Source organism: Engystomops pustulosus, chromosome 7 (assembly GCF_040894005.1).
Source record: "Engystomops pustulosus chromosome 7, aEngPut4.maternal, whole genome shotgun sequence".
In the NCBI taxonomy this organism is placed as follows: domain Eukaryota; kingdom Metazoa; phylum Chordata; class Amphibia; order Anura; family Leptodactylidae; genus Engystomops; species Engystomops pustulosus.
This window is the reverse complement of record NC_092417.1, coordinates 17,740,215-17,763,092: the sequence shown is the minus strand read 5'-3', so window position 1 is coordinate 17,763,092 and position 22,878 is coordinate 17,740,215. Positions and strand designations below refer to the sequence as shown.

At 50.1% G+C, this 22,878-nt stretch overlaps 1 protein-coding gene across 3 annotated transcripts in view; it reads left to right on the top strand.

Moving 5' to 3' along the window:
* The window catches only part of OTUD7B (OTU deubiquitinase 7B), a 37,351-nt gene that overhangs the window by 9,541 nt on the left and 4,932 nt on the right, over positions 1-22,878 (top strand). The window contains exons 1-10 of one of the 3 annotated variants that reach the window (XM_072114987.1): positions 2,212-2,367; positions 11,104-11,268; positions 12,286-12,501; positions 18,498-18,599; positions 18,674-18,801; positions 18,985-19,097; positions 19,960-20,087; positions 21,780-21,929; positions 22,242-22,359; positions 22,783-22,867. In XM_072114987.1, the coding sequence (XP_071971088.1) occupies positions 2,295-2,367; positions 11,104-11,268; positions 12,286-12,501; positions 18,498-18,599; positions 18,674-18,801; positions 18,985-19,097; positions 19,960-20,087; positions 21,780-21,929; positions 22,242-22,359; positions 22,783-22,867 (1,278 nt within the window). In that variant the 5' untranslated portion in view covers positions 2,212-2,294. Of the gene's footprint in view, positions 1-2,211; positions 2,368-6,392; positions 6,525-11,103; positions 11,269-12,285; positions 12,502-18,497; positions 18,600-18,673; positions 18,802-18,984; positions 19,098-19,959; positions 20,088-21,779; positions 21,930-22,241; positions 22,360-22,782; positions 22,868-22,878 lie in introns of those variants that run through there. The other 2 variants (XM_072114989.1, XM_072114988.1) reach the window with 2 other exon arrangements.

Sequence of the window (22,878 nt, the reverse complement as noted above, 5' to 3'; positions counted from 1 at the left end):
ACAGGGCTTAACACCCCCGTGGACAGAATGGTTTTGCCCAGTATCTCTTTTATTCCTCCTGGAAACATACAAGTAATATGACAAGGGGGCGTTACTCGTTAGGAGCGGTTCTCGTTACGATGTATCAGTGATTAGGGGGCAGGGCCTGATGCTTCTTTGTTATAGAAAATGATGATTTCCAGTTTCAGTCCCTCTGTTATTCCTCCTGGAAATGTGTATATATGTAAGTTGACAATTAGTAGCTGCAAGTAGGTTCAATGGTAACTCCCACCTATCAATTCATCATCTTGTGAAGTTCCTCTGTTATCCCTCTCGGGAATGTGTCGCACAAATTGACGGCCGAGGTGACCTGTTTGGGGCTTGAACTTTAGTTGTCAAGTTGAGCATTTCCTCTGTTATTCCAATTAGCAGTGCGTATGTAAAATGTCAATTTGGGTGTTTGTCCCGGCGCAGTCTGGTCACCACTGATTGGACAGGGTGTGACTGTATAGGGGGAATGGTAACGCCCTCTTGTTACTAGTTTGTGTAGTTCCTCTGATATTCATCCTGGAAATGAGCGGATATATACTAAGGAGTTTGATTTCGGATCCGTCGGCGCTGATTGCACAAGGTCCGATCCCTGTAAAGAAGAGAGTAACCTGCATTCCTCAATGTATTCGTTATTCTCAGGAGGAATTACAGAGGATCGGCAGATGTTATTGTTATGATAGAAGTTGCGGGAACCTGGGAATGTAATGTAGTCACAGTACCCCCTCCTTGGTGTTATCTGCGTGGTCCGCGCCCAGGACAATGGCCGTCATGTGCTGCCTCAAGACGTGCCCCACAACAGGCCAGCGATTGTCTGCGCCCACCCCGGCACATTGTAAACACGAGGCGTAGCGCACCCGCCGGGGTGACCCTCCGGAGCTGGCATTCCTTACTACGAGGGAGGAGGCTAGAAGACCCCAGAGGGTGCTGGTGGCTTAAAGGGGCGTTCTGATAATGAGACCTGGGTCGATCGATCATGTGTGGTCCCCAAGTCTCAGAGCCTAAATGACCTGTTAGCTGGGGGCGGGGGGAAGGTCCAAGATCCAAGTCATCAGGACCCAAGAGTCTAGTCCCAGGGCCTCCACCTACTCTATTATTTACTATCTCCATAATCCCCCCCCCCCCCCCCAGCACTGTACAGACCTCTCTTACTTCCTCTATAATGGTCAAAGGTATCAGAGACTAGATAGAAGCAACAGCGCCGCTCCCCTACTGTGGCCATGTGTTATATTGCACCTTGGCTCTACTCACTTTCAGCTCTGCAGTACCAGGTGCAGCCTGTGGACCATGGTGGCGCAATGTCTGGTAACACAGCTAAAGTCCTGCAGTACCAGGTGCAGCCTGTGGACCATGGTGGCGCAATGTCTGGTAACACAGCTCAAGTCCTGCAGTACCAGGTGCAGCCTGTGGACCATGGTGGCGCAATGTCTGGTAACACAGCTCAAGTCCTGCAGTACCAGGTGCAGCCTGTGGACCATGGTGGCGCTGTTTTATTGACCTAAACATAAGCTTAACCATGTTACCATGCACTGGAGATGTATCGGGCCGTGTTCACACTTATTGACACTTTAAAACTACAGGATCCACAGCAAAAATGTGAGGCAGGCAATCGTTTCCCTACCAGGTATCAGAACTGGAGATATGTGATATAAAGCGGGTGATTGTGATGACACTTAAAGGGGAACTTCATAAGGGCAGGATCTTTTTTTTAATTCCAATTTAAAGGGATTTTACATAAATGAGAAAAAACATGGGTGGTTTCTTCCTGCAAACAGCACCGCTCCTGCCCGCAGGACGTGTCTGGTGCTGCGGCTCCATTGTAGTGATGGGACTTGCAATACCAGACACTGCCTGTGGACACGTGTGGCGCTGTCTGCAGGAGGAAACTGCTGTGTTTTCCCTGGTCCTGCGTGTGAACAGGGGTCAGAGCTGGCAGGTCGCTGCCCCTTTAAGTGTCCGGGGCACCTGTAGGAGTCAGAACAATGTGCCCGTTCTGGGCGAGGGGGCGGGGTCACGCTTTGCTTTTGTGAAAAATGTGAACAAAAGGAAACGGGAGAAGCGTCCTGGTGCGGAGGGTTATTTATATCCCCCAGCGCTGCTGCTCCCGCTCCCTGTCTCCTTTATTGACTCTCTAATTGATGCGGCACAAGTCCGGGGAGTAACTCCAAGCCTCTTCTTCCCAGCCAGAGAGATCGCAGACGTTACATTTTGACCTATGACCCGGCCGCCTTCCCGTAAGGAGTTAATGATCACGTGACCCGGCGGCCATGGACCTGGTCCTGTCGGATTTCGTGCGCTCCACCGGGGCGGAGCCGGGGCTGGCCCGAGATCTCCTGGAAGGTAACGGGAAAGCTGGGTGACTGCTGCCAAGGCGGACGTGTCGCCTGTAGCTCTTATCAGAAGAGGAAAGAAACTCGGACCCTCCGTTATTCCGCCTGGAAATCCTAAACCTGGTCCTTTGTCGATAAAATGTGTCTCTACGCAATCTAGAACGGAACCTCTGATTGGACAATGTCTACGTAGTGACACACCCACCTACTGGTATCAACCTGTACATTTCCAGGAGGGATAACAGAGGAACAGAGTAAGGCAGAGTCCGAAGGCCGTGTAATATATCAACTCCTAGAAAATATTAGTATGTGCTAACGTTAGGATTTACAGCCGTTTATTTTCTACAAGTTTCCATTGTGTTGTCCCTCAGCTGTTCCTCTGGGAAATGATGCTGAAATAGTGGGATGTTACTATTTTCAGAGTTAAAGGGGGCGAGTCCTTCCCTCTGGTGGGGTATTTTCAGCTGATACCCCTCTAGTTGGTTTCCCTCCCAGTTGTCGGGCAGTTTATACACTTCCAGGAAGGATAACAGAGGGACAGCAGAGTGCAGATGTATATGAAGCTCCAGGAATAGTCTTGTAGGTTATAACAGATGTGGACTCCACCCTGCAGAATCTTTTTCCTCTGTTGTTCTTCATGGAAATTAGGAATGAATTGGCAACAGGGTGGGACCAATCCTCTTGTTGAAGAGACGTAGCATCACTCCAGTAACTGGATTGGCCCACTAGTTTAATTATGAGTTTCCAGGAAGGATAACGGAGGGACAGCACAATTCAGAGTCCAAGCAAGAAAAGCTCCATAATGAAACGCCTGTGTTCTGAAAAGATGTCACTGCTATGTTCCTCTGTAATTCCTCCTGGAAATTAGACAAAGCAGATGCTGGTTAAACCAGTAACCGATTGAGTACTACTAAAAATTACAAAAGATTTACTAAAGATTTGTGTTAGGAATAACAGAGGAGCGCAGTGTCCCAGGGAACAATCCTCTAGAATGATATGTAAGGGCACACTGGTATCCTCCAGGGGCGCACACAGTGTACTCTCAAAGATAGTTTGGGGTATTATTCTCTAAAGCTCTGCATTTTGTCATCCCTCTGTTATTCTCCCTGTAAATTATGACTAAATAATTAATTTAGGCAGAGAAATATATGCAGTACATGGCGGTATATCTGGCAGTGTACACTGTGCAGTACATGGCGGTATATCTGGCAGTGTACACTGTGCAGTACATGGCGGTATATCTGGCAGTGTACACTGTGCAGTACATGGCGGTATATCTGGCTGTGTACACTGTGCCTCATATGGCGGTATATCTGGCTGTGTACGCTGTGCCTCATATGGCGGTATATCTGGCTGTGTATGCTGTGTGCAGGATATGGCGGTATATCTGGCTGTGTACGCTGTGTGCAGTATATGACGGTATATCTGGCTGTGTACGCTGTGTGCAGGATATGGCGGTATATCTGGCTGTGTACGCTGTGTGCAGGATATGGCGGTATATCTGGCTGTGTACGCTGTTCACTATATGGCGGTATATCTGGCTGTGTACGCTGTGTGCACTATATGGCGGTATATTTGGCTGTGTACGCTGTGTGCACTATATGGCGGTATATTTGGCTGTGTACGCTGTGTGCACTATATGGCGGTATATTTGGCTGTGTACGCTGTGTGCACTATATGGCGCTATATTTGGCTGTGTACGCTGTGTGCACTATCATAGTATATATAATATAAGGCTGGAAGGAGACGCAAGTCCATCAAGTCCAACCTTCATATGGACTATATGGCGGTATATTTGGCTGTGTAAACTTGTGTGCAGGATATGGCGGTATATCTGGCTGTGTACTTTGTGTGCAGGATATGGCGGTATATCTGGCTGTATACTTTGTGTGCAGGATATGGCGGTATATCTGGCTGTATACTTTGTGTGCAGGATATGGCGGTATATCTGGCTGTGTACGCTGTGTGCAGGATATGGCGGTATATCTGGCTGTGTATACTGTGTGCAGGATATGGCGGTATATCTGGCTGTGTACGCTGTGTGCAGGATATGGCGGTATATCTGGCTGTGTGCAGGATATGGCGGTATATCTGGCTGTGTATACTGTGTGCAGGATATGGCGGTATATCTGGCTGTGTATACTGTGTGCAGGATATGGCGGTATATCTGGCTGTGTATACTGTGTGCAGGATATGGCGGTATATCTGGCTGTGTATACTGTGTGCAGGATATGGCGGTATATCTGGCTGTGTACGCTGTGTGCAGGATATGGCGGTATATCTGGCTGTGTGCAGGATATGGCGGTATATCTGGCTGTGTGCAGGATATGGCGGTATATCTGGCTGTGTATACTGTGTGCAGGATATGGCGGTATATCTGGCTGTGTATACTGTGTGCAGGATATGGCGGTATATCTGGCTGTGTATACTGTGTGCAGGATATGGTGGTATATCTGGCTGTGTATACTGTGTGCAGGATATGGCGGTATATCTGGCTGTGTATACTGTGTGCAGGATATGGCGGTATATCTGGCTGTGTATACTGTGTGCAGGATATGGCGGTATATCTGGCTGTGTACGCTGTGCAGGAAATTGCGGTATATCTGGCTGTGTATACTGTGTGCAGGATATGGCGGTATATCTGGCTGTGTAAACTGCAGGATATGGCGGTATATCTGGCTGTGTAAACTTGTGTGCAGGATATGGCGGTATATCTGGCTGTGTATACTGTGTGCAGGATATGGCGGTATATCTGGCTGTGTATGCTGTGTGCAGGATATGGCGGTATATCTTGCTTTGTACACTGCAGTATATGGCGGTATATCTGGCAGTGTGCAGTATATGGCGGTATATCTGGCTGTGTGCAGGATATGGCGGTATATCTGGCTGTGTACACTGTGCAGGATATGGCGGTATATCTGGCTGTGTAAACTGTGTGCAGGATATGGCGGTATATCTGGCTGTGTGCGGTATATGGCGGTATATCTGGCTGTGTGCGGTATATGGCGGTATATCTGGCTGTGTGCGGTATATGGCGGTATATCTGGCTGTGTGTAGTATATGGCGGTATATCTGACTGTGTGCAGTATATGGCGGTATATCTGGCTGTGTGCAGTATATGGCGGTATATCTGGCTGTGTGCGGTATATGGCGGTATATCTGGCTGTGTGCGGCATATGGCGGTATATCTGGCTGTGTGCGGCATATGGCGGTATATCTGGCTGTGTGCGGCATATGGCGGTATATCTGGCTGTGTGCGGCATATGGCGGTATATCTGGCTGTGTGCGGCATATGGCGGTATATCTGGCTGTGTGCAGTATATGGCGGTATATCTGGCTGTGTGCGGCATGTGGCGGTATATCTGGCTGTGTGCGGTATATGGCGGTATATCTGGCTGTGTGCGGTATATGGCGGTATATCTGGCTGCGTGCGGTATATCTGGCTGCGTGCGGCATATGGCGGTATATCTGGCTGCGTGCGGCATATGGCGGTATATCTGGCTGCGTGCGGCATATGGCGGTATATCTGGCTGCGTGCGGTATATCTGGCTGCGTGCGGCATATGGCGGTATATCTGGCTGTGTGCGGCATATGGCGGTATATCTGGCTGTGTGCGGTATATGGCGGTATATATGGCTGTGTGCAGCATATGGCGGTATATCTGGCTGTATGCGGCATGTGGCGGTATATCTGGCTGTGTGCGGTATATGGCGGTATATCTGGCTGTGTGCGGCATATGGCGGTATATCTGGCTGCGTGCGGTATATGGCGGTATATCTGGCTGTGTGCGGCATATGGCGGTATATCTGGCTGTGTGCGGTATATGGCGGTATATCTGGCTGTGTGCAGCATATGGCGGTATATCTGGCTGTATGCGGCATGTGGCGGTATATCTGGCTGTGTGCGGTATATGGCGGTATATCTGGCTCCTCCCCCGTGTGGCTGGCCTCCTGCACTTTGCACTGGGAGATGCAGGAATGCTGGGAACGCCATGTCCTGCTCTTTACACTTTCTGGCAATTTACGGGAACAGCATTTTCCATCCCGACGACCTACATCTTCCCTCTTCCATAAGAATCCTGGTGGCCGGAGCGTCTGCCAGAAAGTGAGGCTGTGTTTGCAGCAGTCTGGATCATCTCTGCCCTTCATGTGACGTCCCATCACCTGGGTGAGATGCTCTGCGGTTACTGAGTCCTTATTAAAGGGGATGTCCACATTCTGTGGGCCTTGTCAGGTTATTAGTAACAGATTTGTACTCCAGTATTGCAGCTTCTCTGTGTAATTATACATTTTGTGTGTGTTAGTAGCAGCAGGACTGTGATATATGGATCCATATCCCAGGATTGTGACTTGTCCTCACACTGCTGTGCTCTTACCCCTCTGTAGACAGTGGTAACTACTGTATGTCATTCCAAGCCCCAGGAATGTGAGGAATGAATTTATGTTACAGGACTGCTGCTTCTCCTAGTAGTGCATCGGGGGTTGTGTCCTCACACTGCTGTGGATCGGGGGTTGTGTCCTCACACTGCTGTGCTCTGTGCTCACTGTAATGAACCTCCGCGCAGCTTCTTATCTGAGAAAACTTTAGCAGGTAACTGGTTCAAAGTGTCAGCAGTCACGAGGAGAGGAAGAGCTGTGGAGAAGTGTAGTGCAGAGAGCTAAAAGCACAGCAGTGTGAGGACACTGGAATATATATCTCTGGGTCTCTGGAGTCCCTCATGTGGTGGAGCCTCCTAGGCCTCTAAGGTGTCGGTTGTTTACTCCTTGTTAGTGAATGGTTAATGGCCGTCCTCATTACCGCAGCGGGCGATGAGCTCATCACTTGGCCGGCACTGAGGAGCGGGGACTTTCCAGCACGTCCAGATGGGAGGGGAGACTAAATCCAGCTCCTCCGTAATGAGCCGGGGGAATGATGAAATCCTACTCCATGTCACCGCTCTGAAGTTTTGGAATTTTCTCATTCCTGCTACCAACTTAAAAAAAAAAAAATTTGTAGTAACTTCATGGAGGAAGAGCCGTGTCCTGCCATCATTAGGCCTGTACAGGTTGTGGGATTGTATTGTATGGGTAGTGTATTGTAGCATTTGTGTCCTCACACTGCTGTGCCCTGGCTCTCTGAATTGAATTGCTTCACAGCCGTTTCACAGCGACTGCTGATGTAACCAGTTCAGCCCAGATGCCTGCTGCAACTTTTATAGAGGGTATTACCTGTGGAGCAGCAGTTCAATGCAGAGAGCGAAGAGCACAGCAGTGTGAGGATATGTCAGAAGCAGGAATATAAATTCATTTTCACAGTCCTGCTGCTAACAATATACCCAATGTAATGATTATACATCTCTCTAGGGAGAGGGCACAGAGAACTGTAGTGTCGGGGGGGTGCCTCCCCACTAAGATATCAATTTATATTTCACAGTCCTGCTGCTACAATACACACCAAGCTGTGTGTGTATCGGTAAAACTGCAGACAGATTATGTCTAGGTGAGGACCATTTCACCTTTTGTCTTGGATTTGTTCAGGAGAGTTTATACATTTGCGAAAGAAATACTCTCCAAAAATAGATATTTTGGAGAGAAGTCGTCTCCAGGGGGCGGGCCTGACTGCGCTGCATGTAGTCAGGAGGAAGTGAGCTTTATAGTGTAGGGACAGATGGTGGAGGTAAGGGAGCTCAGTTAGGTTGTTGCTCCAAGTTGATTTATTTTCTTGCGGTGTAGGGGTCAGATATAACTTTTGAGTTTTCCCATTATTACAGGGGCGGGCCAGACTACACTGCATGTTTTCAGCATGAAGTGAGCTCCAAGGTGTAGAGGAAACTTTGCAAGATAGAGAGAATAGGTGAAAGCAGGGGAGGTTAGTTTGTAAGAGTTCTGCCTCTAGTTGAGTTTTTCTTGAGGTCTAGAAGTAGTTTCTGTATTGAAGGAGGGTACTGTATACTTCTGAGGGGGCGGACCTGACTACGCTGCATGTTGTCAACATGAAGTGAGCACCATGGTTGAGACTTGTAGGGGTCTGATCTAAGAGGAGGCGGGCCTGACTACTCTGCATGTTGTCAGGAGTTAAGTGAGCACCCGTCAGGCAAAATAACCCCCCTAATCTAAATATATTGTCATAAACTGCCATTAGAGAGCATTGCCTCTATCCCTTCATTGTCCCTCTACATGCCTGTAACCCTAAGCAATGAGGTCCTAAAGCTGTATGCAAATGACCTGTGAAATGTCCAATGAAGCATTAGCATATTCAAGCTGTCCACTCTATTCATGAGTGGGAGGCACAGCCACACCCCCAGTGCATGACTGACAGCCTGTATAATGATGTGCTTCCTGGTGCTGGTGGCCACACCCCCTGCAGCCTGTGTGTGCATGTGTGTGTGTGTGTGTGTATAGGAGAGATACAACAGCTCCAGGCTGCAGCCATGATATAGCAGAACATGTCAGGTACTTGTGTAGCTGATGTCTGTGTCTCACACATATGTATGGGAGGAGAGCAGGTCAGCAGATGCAGCACAGACACCAGCAATGCTTTACTATACATTACACACAGACATGAGCAGGGGGAGGAGAGGGGAGGGGTAACAGGGGTGACATCACTGCCTCTGACCATGTGACTAGCCTCACTTACATGATAAAGAATAGATGATTTTACAATGATTAATGTATGAAATGACTAGATTAAGGCTGGGATGGGATCCTTGTGAGCTGCTCCAACAGGTAGAGGTGACAGGACAAGTGACACAGACCTGATGACAGGTGTCCTTTAAGACAGAGAGTATAGGTGGGGACAAGAGAGCTTAGTTAGGTCTGAGATTTTTGGAAGCTCTACCCCAAAGTTGAGTTAAGCACCATAGTGAGGAGCTTCCCCATCATTTCCTCCCTATACTTGTGAGGCTTCCTGGCTCATAGTTCATTAGTTGATGTGCGCTGTCCCCTTCCTGATGACTCCCCCCGTTGGTCCATACCATCTATAAGGATTTAGGGGTGCGGATAACCTACCTGGGAGATGTTCTAATTTAGGATGAGCGTCCATGTGCTCCGGCCGTGACTTGTCAGGACGTATCTCCTTCCCCCGCTGATGGGTGTCTGACATCCCTGTAAGTATCCGATGCAATTATCCGCCCGCGATTGTATAATTCATCAGTGTCAGGCGCTAAGTAGCGGGAAGCACAAACCGCCGGTGTGAGGGGAGTGTGATGCAGTTATGGAGCGGAAATGTGGCTTTATGTGTGATGGATGGAGAGCAGAGCTGTGGCCCCCTCCGGAGTGTGGGCCCGGGTCAGACCAGGTACCGGTGTCACACTGGAGCCTCTGGGCCTGTAGGTTCTCCCGTTTTCTGGTGAGATTCTCAGTCAGTGTTTTTATAGTTAAAGAAGCGCTTCATAGTGCAGTGTAAGGTGGGAATACTGCCGAGGATTTGGTATATGGTGATATTTATGTACCGTCTGCCATCTTGCTTTATGCTCTCGTGCAGCCATCATGCCTCCTGCTTTGCAAATGCAGGAGAAGCATTTCACGTCGCTGCACTTACTCAGAGTCCAGCAAGTTGCAGAACTACAGAATTTCAGTATTTGTCATACAGCTTCAGCTTCAGCCTGATCCCTCACCCCCCCCCCCCCGCCGCCTCCTCCTCGTAGGAATCTCATTGTCAGCTCTTACAAGCAGGAGGCAGGGGAGGAGCGTGGGTCTGCATCTTATAGTATACACTGGAGATTCTGCACTCACATACAGTATAGTCTTACTGTATCCTATGTGATGCAGCTTCAGCCTGTCCCCCCTGCTTCCTGCATGGGATAGATGTCTCCCTGCAGCTCTTATAAGCAGGAGGCAGGCAGAGTATACCTCCTGCTGTGATGCTGTACCTTATAGTATACACTGGAGACATGCGCTCACATACAGTATAGTCTTAGTGTATCCTATGGGATGCAGCTTCAGCCTGTCCCCCCTGCTTCCTGCATGGGATAGATGTCTCCCTGCAGCTCTTACAAGCAGGAGGCAGGTAGAGTATACCTCCTGCTGTGATGCTGTACCTTATAGTATACACTAGAGATTCTGCACTCACATACAGTATAGTCTCAGTGTATCCTATGGGATGCAGCTTCAGCCTGTCCCCCCTGCTTCCTGCATGTGATATGTATCTCCCTGCAGCTCTTACAAGCAGGAGGCAGGTAGAGTATACCTCCTGCTGTGATGCTGTACCTTATAGTGTACACTGGAGATTCTGCGCTCACATACAGTATAGTCTTAGTGTATCCTATGTGATGGAGCTTCAGCCTGTCCCCCCAGATCTCCTGCATGGGATATGTATCTCCCTGTCAGCTCTTACAAGCAGGAGGCAGGCAGAGTATTCCTCCTGCTGTGATGCTGTACCTTATAGTATACACTGGAGATTCTGCGCTCATATACAGTATAGTCTCAGTGTATCCTATGTGATGCAGCTTCAGCCTGTCCCCCTTCCTCCTGCATGTGATAGATGTCTCCCTGCAGCTCTTACAAGCAGGGGGCAGGCAGAGTATACCTCCTGCTGTGATGCTGTAACTTATAGTATACACTGGAGATACTAAGCTCACATACAGTATAGTCTTAGTGTATCCTATGTGATGCAGCTTCAGCCTGTCCCCCCTGCCTCCTGCATCTGATAGATCTCTCCCTGCAGCTCTTACAAGCAGGAGGCAGGGAGTGCAGATCAGTGATTCTCCTCACACACAGTACAAGGTAATTAAATGAAATATTTAAATCTTTCTTTTATTTTATCCTAGGTAAACAATGGGACGTCAACGCCGCGCTCAGCGACTATGACCAGCTACGGCAAGCGACTGCAGGCGGGCTGGCCCATAACCTCAACGACACTAGAAACTACAAACCCCCGGAAGCATCTCGCCCCATGAGACCGGCACTGCAGAGGCAGGATGACATGGTGCAAGGTGATTATTACACGTATCTGCTGGGACCTTCTACAGACAACCACCTCCGTGTTCAGGGGCGTAACCAGCAGAGGCCCCATCGCTGACTTCTCCATGGGGCCTCCTACCCGTTAGAAAAATATACATATTTGTACACATGCACATCACACACAGTTATACTCATATATCCACTTAAATACATACAGTATATACATAACCTATTCAAGAGTACAGCATAACATAAACATACATACAGTATATACACACATACACGTAGATACAGTAACACACAGACATTCAGCATACACACCACCGTATACAGCATATATACACCCAATACCACAGATGCTTTGGCCCCCTGACATTGCGGGCCCAATAGCAGCTGCTATGGCTGTTACCCCTGTCTGTGCTGTAATATGTGTTGGCAGTTCTGTCATCCGGTCATAACTTTTCCTTCTCCGGATCTATAGATCTTGGAGATGTTCCTGTGGGAACTTCTAGGACCATAGACCTCTTGGTGCTGTGAGTTTGGGTCCATGCACAGTGTTGGGTGGCTGAGCAGGACCTCTTTGACCCCGTACTGTCCATCTTCCCTGGCGCGCTTCCGGTTGCACCTCTTACACATGCACTCCTTTCCTGGAGGCGATGATTGTTGTGTATACACAGAGCCGTCTGCCCGTGACCTTTACATGTGACCGCAGCCTCAGACATGAAGACATGGCAGGCCTCACACAACACTTGTAGCTGCAGAGATCCCGGGTGCTGAAGGCACGAGAGGAATGTGTCAGAGCACCCGTACTGACACCTGCGAGCGCCCAACCCGGGGTATCACTGCTCTCCAGGCCATGACGGAAAGCGCAAAACAAAAATTCCTGCTAATATTTGTCCTAGTGTTCCCCTCTAGAAGACATATTCTACTTTGCTGTTGATGTATGCACACGCTACCTTTACTGAGCCGCCCTCCTGGTGCTAACCATGTATTTTGGGTAAGTCCTGTTGTCTTTTTCATTAAATTATCCTCTTCTTCCCTCCTTCCAGAGAAGCGCCTGTCCCGGGGCATCTCTCACGCCAGCTCCTCTATCGTCTCCCTGGCTCGCTCTCACGTCTCCAGTAACGGCAGCAGTGAGCACTCGCTGGAGCCCCCCGTGTGCACCTTCCAGCTCCCCGACCTTACCATCTACAACGATGACTTCCGGAGCTTCATCGAGCGGGACCTGATTGAGCAGTCCATGCTGGTGGCCCTGGAGCATGCAGGTGGGTCCTATCACCCGGTTATGCATTGGTACAAAGTTATCAGGGAGTCATCGCTATCACCACTGTACATGGCCGTGCCCACACATGTTCACTACCACTAGTGATCGCTGATAGTAGAAGTTTTTTTAATAAAACCATGTCCTAATTCCAGTAGTACTGCAACCATTAAGATAATCACTCCCATCGTGCTTCCAGATGATCTAGAACTCTCCCTATGGATTGACATTCATGAAACTGGTGACGGCACAAGGGCCTGACAGTCACAAAGCTGAAGACCTCACGATGGGTTGAAATTCATGAAATTGGTGATCACAGGAGGTTGACATTCTTGTAGCTGGCGACATCTCGGTTGGTGACTTTCACATAACTGGTCATTTCATGGTTAATAACCTTGTTGAAGCTGGGGGTTTGACGTCGGTGAAGCTGATGACCTTAAAATGGTTGACAATGGTGAAGCTGGTGACCTCTGGGGGTTCGACTTCAAGAAGCTACTCCTCTCACAAAGGGTTGACGTTAGGGGAAGCTGGTTTCCTTGCCAGGGGGGTTGACGTTGGGCGAAGCTGGTGTCCTCGCCAGGGGGTTGACGTTGGGGGAAGCTGGTGTCCTCGCCAGGGGGTTGACGTTGGGGGAAGCTGGTGTCCTCGCCAGGGGGTTGACGTTGGGGGAAGCTGGTGTCCTCGCCAAGGGGTTGACGTTGGGGGAAGCTGGTGTCCTCGCCAGGGGGTTGACGTTGGGGGAAGCTGGTGTCCTCGCCAGGGGGTTGACGTTGGGGGAAGCTGGTGTCCTCGCCAGGGGGTTGACGTTGGGGGAAGCTGGTGTCCTCGCCAGGGGGTTGACGTTGGGGGAAGCTGGTGTCCTCGCCAGGGGGTTGACGTTGGGGGAAGCTGGTGTCCTCGCCAGGGGGTTGACGTTGGGGGAAGCTGGTGTCCTCGCCAGGGGGTTGACGTTGGGGGAAGCTGGTGTCCCCGCCAGGGGGTTGACGTTGGGGGAAGCTGGTGTCCCCGCCAGGGGGTTGACGTTGGGGGAAGCTGGTGTCCCCGCCAGGGGGTTGACGTTGGGGGAAGCTGGTGTCCTCGCCAGGGGGTTGACGTTGGGGGAAGCTGGTGTCCTCGCCAGGGGGTTGACGTTGGGGGAAGCTGGTGTCCTCGCCAGGGGGTTGACGTTGGGGGAAGCTGGTGTCCTCGCCAGGGGGTTGACGTTGGGGGAAGCTGGTGTCCCCGCCAGGGGGTTGACGTTGGGGGAAGCTGGTGTCCCCGCCAGGGGGTTGACGTTGGGGGAAGCTGGTGTCCCCGCCAGGGGGTTGACGTTGGGGGAAGCTGGTGTCCTCGCCAGGGGGTTGACGTTGGGGGAAGCTGGTGTCCTCGCCAGGGGGTTGACGTTGGGGGAAGCTGGTGTCCTCGCCAGGGGGTTGACGTTGGGGGAAGCTGGTGTCCTCGCCAGGGGGTTGACGTTGGGGGAAGCTGGAGTCCTCGCCAGGGGGTTGACGTTGGGGGAAGCTGGAGTCCTCGCCAGGGGGTTGACGTTGGGGGAAGCTGGAGTCCTCGCCAGGGGGTTGACGTTGGGGGAAGCTGGCGTCCTCGCCAGGGGGTTGACGTTGGGGGAAGCTGGCGTCCTCGCCAGGGGGTTGACGTTGGGGGAAGCTGGCGTCCTCGCCAGGGGGTTGACGTTGGGGGAAGCTGGCGTCCTCGCCAGGGGCTTGACGTTGGGGGAAGCTGGCGTCCTCGCCAGGGGCTTGACGTTGGGGGAAGCTGGCGTCCTCGCCAGGGGCTTGACGTTGGGGGAAGCTGGCGTCCTCGCCAGGGGCTTGACGTTGGGGGAAGCTGGCGTCCTCGCCAGGGGCTTGACGTTGGGGGAAGCTGGCGTCCTCGCCAGGGGCTTGACGTTGGGGGAAGCTGGCGTCCTCGCCAGGGGCTTGACGTTGGGGGAAGCTGGCGTCCTCGCCAGGGGCTTGACGTTGGGGGAAGCTGGCGTCCTCGCCAGGGGCTTGACGTTGGGGGAAGCTGGCGTGTGTTGGGTTGAAGGCCAAGAAAATGTAAGATTCCTGTGAGATGAGTGACGTGTTGTTCCCATGTCTCAGAGTAATTAGGGTTATTAATAATGACATGTTCTTCCACCTCCCTGTCCTGAGGCTAGAAGTAGAGGACAGAGGTCATGTAGTGACAGTGGTGGCAGCCGTGACAAAGCGATGACCATTATAGACCATATATCATCTCTGTTATGTCTCTACTGTGTCACAGACTTCTCCTGCTCAGAAGATGGGACTGCTCAATGCAGGGAGGAAAGGGCTCCATTCACTGACAGCAAGCAGAGATCTGAGTAAATGTGAGATGGAGAAGGGGCTGTGGCCCAGGTCAGATACTCGCACACGTTGTTTCCATCCCTGGTAGTAAAACCCTGCGATCTGACACCACCAGCCCAATAAAATGAGAGGAGCTGTCAGGCTGCCGCATTCCCAGCATGCCTGAGGTGGTCACATGACCCGGGGGACGGATCCTAATTACACGTCTTCATGCCGCTTCATGTTGAGTCAACACGGGATCGTGAAGAAGTCGTCCTCCGCTACAAGGCACAACGTGTGACTCTGGAATGGGAAGGGAGGGGTTAACTTAACCAGGAGGCGACTTGTCACAATGTGACAACAACAAGAATCTTCTTATACACAAGATACGGGGGAGGGGAGGCTCAAATATACACAAAGCATCACTATATACATCCTATATTATACTCCAGAGCTGCACTCACTATTCTGCTGCTGGTGCAGTCACTGTGTACATACATGACATTACTTATCCTGTACTGATCCTGAGTTACATCCTGTATTATACTCCAGAGCTGCACTCACTATTCTGCTGCTGGTGCAGTCACTGTGTACATACATGACATTACTTATCCTGTACTGATCCTGAGTTACATCCTGTATTAAACCCCAGAGCTGCACTCACTATTCTGCTGCTGGTGCAGTCACTGTGGACATACATGACATTACTTATCCTGTACTGATCCTGAGTTACATCCTGTATTATACTCCAGAGCTGCACTCACTATTCTGCTGCTGGTGCAGTCACTGTGTACATACATGACATTACTTATCCTGTACTGATCCTGAGTTACATCCTGTATTATACCCCAGAGCTGCAGTCACTATTCTGCTGCTGGTGCAGTCACTGTGTACATACATGACATTACTTATCCTGTACTGATCCTGAGTTACATCCTGTATTATACTCCAGAGCTGCACTCACTATTCTGCTGCTGGTGCAGTCAGTGTGTACATACATGACATTACTTATCCTGTACTGATCCTGAGTTACATCCTGTATTATACTCCAGAGCTACAGTCACTATTATGCTGCTGGTGCAGTCACTGTGTACATACATGACATTACTTATCCTGCACTGATCCTGAGTTACATCCTGTATTATACTCCAGAGCTGCACTCACTATTCTGCTGCTGGTGCAGTCACTGTGTACATACATGACATTACTTATCCTGTACTGATCCTGAGTTACATCCTGTATTATACTCCTGAGCTGCACTCACTATTCTGCTGCTGGTGCAGTCAGTGTGTACATACCTGACATTACTTATCCTGTACTGATCCTGAGTTACATCTTGTATTATACCCCAGAGCTGCACTCACTATTCTGCTGCTGGTGCAGTCACTGTGTACATACATGACATTACTTATCCTATACTGATCCTGAGTTACATCCTGTATTATACTCCAGAGCTGCACTCACTATTCTGCTGCTGGTGCAGTCACTGTGTACATACATGACATTACTTATCCTGTACTGATCCTGAGTTACATCCTGCATTATACTCCAGAGCTGCACTCACTATTCTGCTGGTGCAGTCACTGTGTACATACATGACATTACTTATCCTGTACTGATCCTGAGTTACATCCTGTATTATACACCAGAGCTGCACTCACTATTCTGCTGCTGGTGCAGTCACTGTGTACATACATGGCATTACTTATCCTGTACTGATCCTGAGTTACATCCTGCATTATACTCCAGAGCTGCACTCACTATTCTGCTGGTGCAGTCACTGTGTACATACATGACATTACTTATCCTGTACTAATCCTGAGTTACATCCTGTATTATACCCCAGAGCTGCACTCACTATTCTGCTGGTGCAGTCACTGTGTACATACATGACATTACTTATCCTGTACTGATCCTGTGTTACATCCTGTATTATACCTCAGAGCTGTACTCACTATTCTGCTGCTGGTGCAGTCACTGTGTACATACATGACATTACTTATCCTGTACTGATCCTGAGTTACATCCTCTATTATACCCCAGAGCTGCACTCACTATTCTGCTGCTGGTGCAGTCACTGTGTACATACATGACATTACTTATCCTGTACTGATCCTGAGTTACATCCTGTATTATACTCCAGAGCTGCACTCACTATTCTGCTGCTGGTGCAGTCACTGTGTACATACATGACATTACTTATCCTGTACTGATCCTGAGTTACATCCTGTATTATACCTCAGAGCTGTACTCACTATTCTGCTGCTGGTGCAGTCACTGTGTACATACATGACATTACTTATCCTGTACTGATCCTGAGTTACATCCTGTATTATACTCCAGAGCTGCACTCACTATTCTGCTGCTGGTGCAGTCACTGTGTACATACATGACATTACTTATCCTGTACTGATCCTGAGTTACATCCTGTATTATACTCCAGAGCTGCACTCACTATTCTGCTGCTGGTGCAGTCACTGTGTACATACATGACATTACTTATCCTGTACTGATCCTGAGTTACATCCTGTATTATACTCCAGAGCTGCACTCACTATTCTGCTGCTGGTGCAGTCACTGTGTACATACATGACATTACTTATCCTGTACTGATCCTGAGTTACATCTTGTATTATACCCCAGAGCTGCCCTCGCTATTCTGCTGCTGGTGCAGTCACTGTGTACATACATGACATTACTTATCCTGTACTGATCCTGAGTTACATCCTGTATTATACTCCAGAGCTGCACTCACTATTCTGCTGCTGGTGCAGTCACTGTGTACATACATGACATTACTTATCCTGTACTGATCCTGAGTTACATCCTGTATTATACCCCAGAGCTGCACTCACTATTCTGCTGCTGGTGCAGTCACTGTGTACATACATGACATTACTTATCCTGTACTGATCCTGAGTTACATCCTGTATTATACTGCAGAGCTGCACTCACTATTCTGCTGCTGGTGCAGTCACTGTGTACATACATGACATTACTTATCCTGTACTGATCCTGAGTTACATCTTGTATTATACCCCAGGGCTGCCCTCGCTATTCTGCTGCTGGTGCAGTCACTGTGTACATACATGACATTACTTATCCTGTACTGATCCTGAGTTACATCCTGTATTATACTCCAGAGCTGCACTCACTATTCTGCTGCTGGTGCAGTCACTGTGTACATACATGACATTACTTATCCTGTACTGATCCTGAGTTACATCCTGCATTATACTCCAGAGCTGCACTCACTATTCTGCTGCTGGTGCAGTCACTGTGTACATACATGACATTACTTATCCTGTACTGATCCTGAGTTACATCCTGTATTATACCCCAGAGCTGCACTCACTATTCTGCTGGTGCAGTCACTGTGTACATACATGACATTACTTATCCTGTACTGATCCTGAGTTACATCCTGTATTATACTCCAGAGCTGCACTCACTATTCTGCTGCTGGTGCAGTCACTGTGTACATACATGACATTACTTATCCTGTACTGATCCTGAGTTACATCCTGTATTATACCCCAGAGATGTACTCACTATTCTGCTGCTGGTGCAGTCACTGTGTACATACATGACATTACTTATCCTGTACTGATCCGGAGTTACATCCTGTATTATACTCCAGAGCTGCGCTCACTATTAGTACTCCTGCAGTCTTTGTACTCCTGTAGCACACGTGTATGATGATGGTGTCTCTCTGCAGGGCGTCTGAATTGGTGGGCACAGTTGGATCCGTCCTACCAGAGGCTCCTCCCACTGGCAACAACCGGTGATGGGAACTGCTTGCTGCACGCAGCCTCTCTGGGTAAGATCCGATGTGTATTCCGGGTTGGGGGACTAATAACCTGCGGGACGCTGTGACATGTTGTGTGATTTCAGGGATGTGGGGCTTCCATGACCGGGACCTGATGCTCCGCAAGTCTCTGTACACACTGATGGAGAAAGGAGCAGAGAAGGAGGCGCTGAAGAGGAGGTGGAGGTTCCAGCAGACCATGCAGAATAAGGAGGTATGAGGAGGCAGCATGGGATGGATCACTCAATTGTTCAATAACGGTTTAGCTGGAGCTATTCCTCTCTTCTCCCTGTTACACCTGCATGCTGGGCAGAGCCAAGTGTGCACGTGATCCCACAAGGACCAGGGACATAAGTTCTGGTCCCCTCTGTAATGTAATGCTGCTCTTCTCCTGCAGTCCGGCCTCGTGTACACGGAGGAGGAATGGCAGCGCGAGTGGAACGAGCTGATAAAGCTGGCGTCCAGCGAGCCCCGCATGCATTACGGAACCAACGGCTCCAATTGCGGGGGGTAAGTAGCCATGTCGGGGGGATGTCAATCACACAGGGGCCGCCTGAAGAGAGGTGTAACCATACCTTTCTGCGTGGTGTTAGTAGCAGCAGGACTGTGAAGAGTGCATTTAAATTCCAGGATTGTTCACTAGGGGGCGTGTCCTCACACTGCTGTGCTCTTTGCTCTCTGAACAAGACTGCTCCACAGTTCTAACGCCCTGGACTGAGTGAAATTTATCACATTCTTCTGGTTGGCTAGTACAGCAGTCACTTACAGGGGGGAGGGGCTGTGGAGTGCAGAGAGATAAGAGCACAGCAGTGTGAGGACACCCCCGTTTTTCATGTTCCTGCTGCTACTCGCACCCTACGCCTCCCAGCACCCGATGTGCACGTCCGTAGCTCCTGATACATTATCGGGACTTGTTGCTCCCCGGAGTGTCGCCCTTTATTTTGCCTTAAAGGATTGTGCAGTATTTAGCGTCTGCATGGGAAGGGTTAAGGGCAGCGGACACAATGCAGGAGGTTGTAGTAATCCTCCGCTGTTTACTCTGCGGCTGGGAGTGAGTTCCTTCCTGCAGCCCCGGCGTCACGGCTCCTTCCCAGGACTTCACCAGATTATCTTCCCCTTTCTCACAACTTGACATCCTCTCATGGAGCCGTATCAGGACGTAAGAGGGAATCTGACCGGGTCAGGGGGAGACCCTATTTACCTAAAACAGCGCCAATCCTGTCCAGTGGCCGTGCCCGGTATTGCAGGTCATCAGAATATTGCAGATGCTGAGAATATAAGTGTGATGGGTGGGGGGTCCCGTGTGGTTGGTCGGGCCAGGCCCCTGGGGTAGAGAGTCCAGGAAGGACCCGATCATGTGATTGTCTTGCAGGGCGGAGAGCTCGGAGGAGCCGGTGTACGAGAGCCTGGAGGAGTTCCACGTCTTTGTGCTCGCTCATGTCCTGAAGAGGCCCATCGTGGTGGTGGCGGACACCATGCTGAGAGACTCGGGAGGAGAAGGTAGCCCCACACTCCTGACACTACCACAGTCTATCCCTTTCCGGAGGGAATCCCAGGGAGACCCGTTTTCAGGAGCAAAGCGATGTCGGGTCACACATGGGTGTAATACACTACGAGGCGTCATAGGCACCCTCCTCACATATGGCCAGGCTGCCTATTACAGGCCTCACCCGAGCTGTATCCAGAGCTCTGTACTACAGCAGAGAGGAGCACAGCAGGGTGAGGACATGCCCCCCTTATGACGTCAGACAGTGCTGGGTATTGTCCCTGGAGATCTGTGTAATCTGACATTTGTGTAAGTTGAAACTAGCACCAGGACTCTAAAACGTGGAATTATGTTCCAGAATTGACCTCACACTGCTGTGCTCCCTGCAGCCAATGGAGTGATGTGTAATCTTGCCTTGTTAGTGGCAGCATGACTGTGATAATATGGCTTAATAATCCAGGATTGTAGCTGGACTCGGAGCACCTTGGGGGCTGTGTCCTCACACTGCTGTGATCTTGGCTCACTGCAGCTCAGCTGTAGCAGCCCCCTGGTCAAACAGTCACACAGAGAGGGAGGTTTGTTCAGTACAGAAAGTGAAGGGGACAGCAGTGTCCGGACCTACCCACGTACACCTAGAATTCTAGACTGTAAATCCATATATCACAGTCCTGCTTCTACTTTAAGGAGGACAACAACAACAACTTAAAGGAGGATTACCTAACACTGCCTGCACAGCAGTGTGAGGACCTGCTACTAACAGTATACACAGCAGTATGAGACTGTATCTAGCTGCACAGCAGTGTGAGGACCTGCCCCTAGTACAATCCTGGAATATAAATCCATATATCACAGTCCAGTTGCTACTAACAGTATACACAGCAGTATGAGACTATATCTAGCTGCACAGCAGTGTGAGGACCTGCCCCTAGTACAATCCTGGAATTTAAATCCATATATCACAGTCCAGCTGCTACTAACAGCATACACAGCAGTATGAGACCGTATCTAGCTGCACAGCTGTGTGAGGACACGCTACAATGTTGCAATATAAATCCCATATTTCACAGTCCTGCTGCTACTAACAACATACACATTGGTCTGGTGACACATCTCCCCAGCACCTGACACTGTCTGCAGTCTGGACCGCGGGCTCTTTCTGTAGTAGCTGAGGAGCTTCCGGGTTTATAATGGGTTAATCATGAACCATGTGTGTAAGGGGGAGCAGGACACGGGTGACGCGCTGATATTTGCACTGGGTGAGCGCTGTGACCCGTCATCATGTAATGCCGCATTGTGCAATGTTATGTAGCGGACTGGGAAAGCTGGGTGGGAGTATAGCCGAGTACATGGACAGCTGGAAGTGACTGCGTTATAACCTGCCAGTAGAGGGCGCCTCCAGTCCTCCAGTTTCCAGCTGACTCTGCGCTTCGGGCACTTGGGTTATTTCTCTGCAGCCACTCAGCAGGATGACCATATCCCGCAGCTCGTCGCATCTCCTGACTGATGCTCTGCAGCACAGACCAGACCCCGCTGCACATTCTCACTCCAGATACAACGGATACAATTCTATATAACTGTCCCCACGGTAACAGACTACAGAGGCGCATTGTGTAGTCGGATCCAGAAGTTACTTGCTTGTTTTGCCTCCAACTTCAGCAACAGCTGACACTCTCCTCTTTTTTTTTTTTTCTCTCTTTTACCCCCAGCATTTGCCCCAATACCGTTTGGGGGAATCTACCTCCCCCTGGAGGTCCCGCCTAACAAGTGCCACAGCTCTCCGCTGGTCCTGGCGTACGACCAAGCCCACTTCTCCGCCCTGGTGTCCATGGAGCAGAGCGACCAGAGCAAGGAGCAAGGTAATGGCGGACTAGAATATGGTGGTCCCTCTGTTATCCCTCCTGGATCACCATCCACTACTGGGGGTACCCACCCCCTCTGGTCATAGCGGTGTGTCCTGGATAGTCAGCGCTGATTGGACTGCAAGGACACGCCCCTAGATGGTAACGCCCACTTGTCACTTCAAACCGCAAGGAGGAATAATAGAGGAACGGCACAAGACGGAGGGATGGGAAATAACACTGAATAATTGTTGTATCGTGGGGGATACTGGGGGGGGGGTAGATACATGACTCTGTGATGGGTGGTCTCATCTCTCGTCTCTCTGGCAGCCCCCTTCATCCCTCTGACGGACTCTCAGCACAAGTTACTGCCCGTGCACTTTGCCGTGGACCCCGGAAAGGACTGGGAGTGGGGCAAGAACGACTCGGACAACGTCTGCCTGGCCGGGTAGGTGTGATGCACCCCTAGTGGGTGTATAGTTATGGGGAGAGGACCCCCTGCAGCCAGTGACTCCTCCGTCCTCTCCTCCTGCATGTCATGGGATCTCCTGCCCCTATAAATGTTTCAGTAGCTGCTCCTGCGCTGGATGTAATATAATCTGCACCTCCACCATCTGCACCATCCTCATGCTGCCTGCTATGGGTTATATATAGGGGGGCCGACTGCTCACTAGTGGGGGGAGGGGGTAACTAATATTATTCCATAGGTGTCTATGGGGTGTGGATAGGATTGTGCTGCGATGCCGCCCTCTTGTGGTCAGTTTGGTCACTGTAATTTTTGTATTGATCTCAAGTCTTCTCACCTATCTATCTCCTATCTATCATAGTTTTAGTAACCTACAGATGGATAATACGTTTTCTTTGTTTCTAGGGTCACGTTGTCCTTGGAGGCGAAGCTGAACCTCCTGCACAGTTACATGACGGTCACCTGGCTGTCGCTGCCCTGTGAGATGCAGGTAGGTGACCA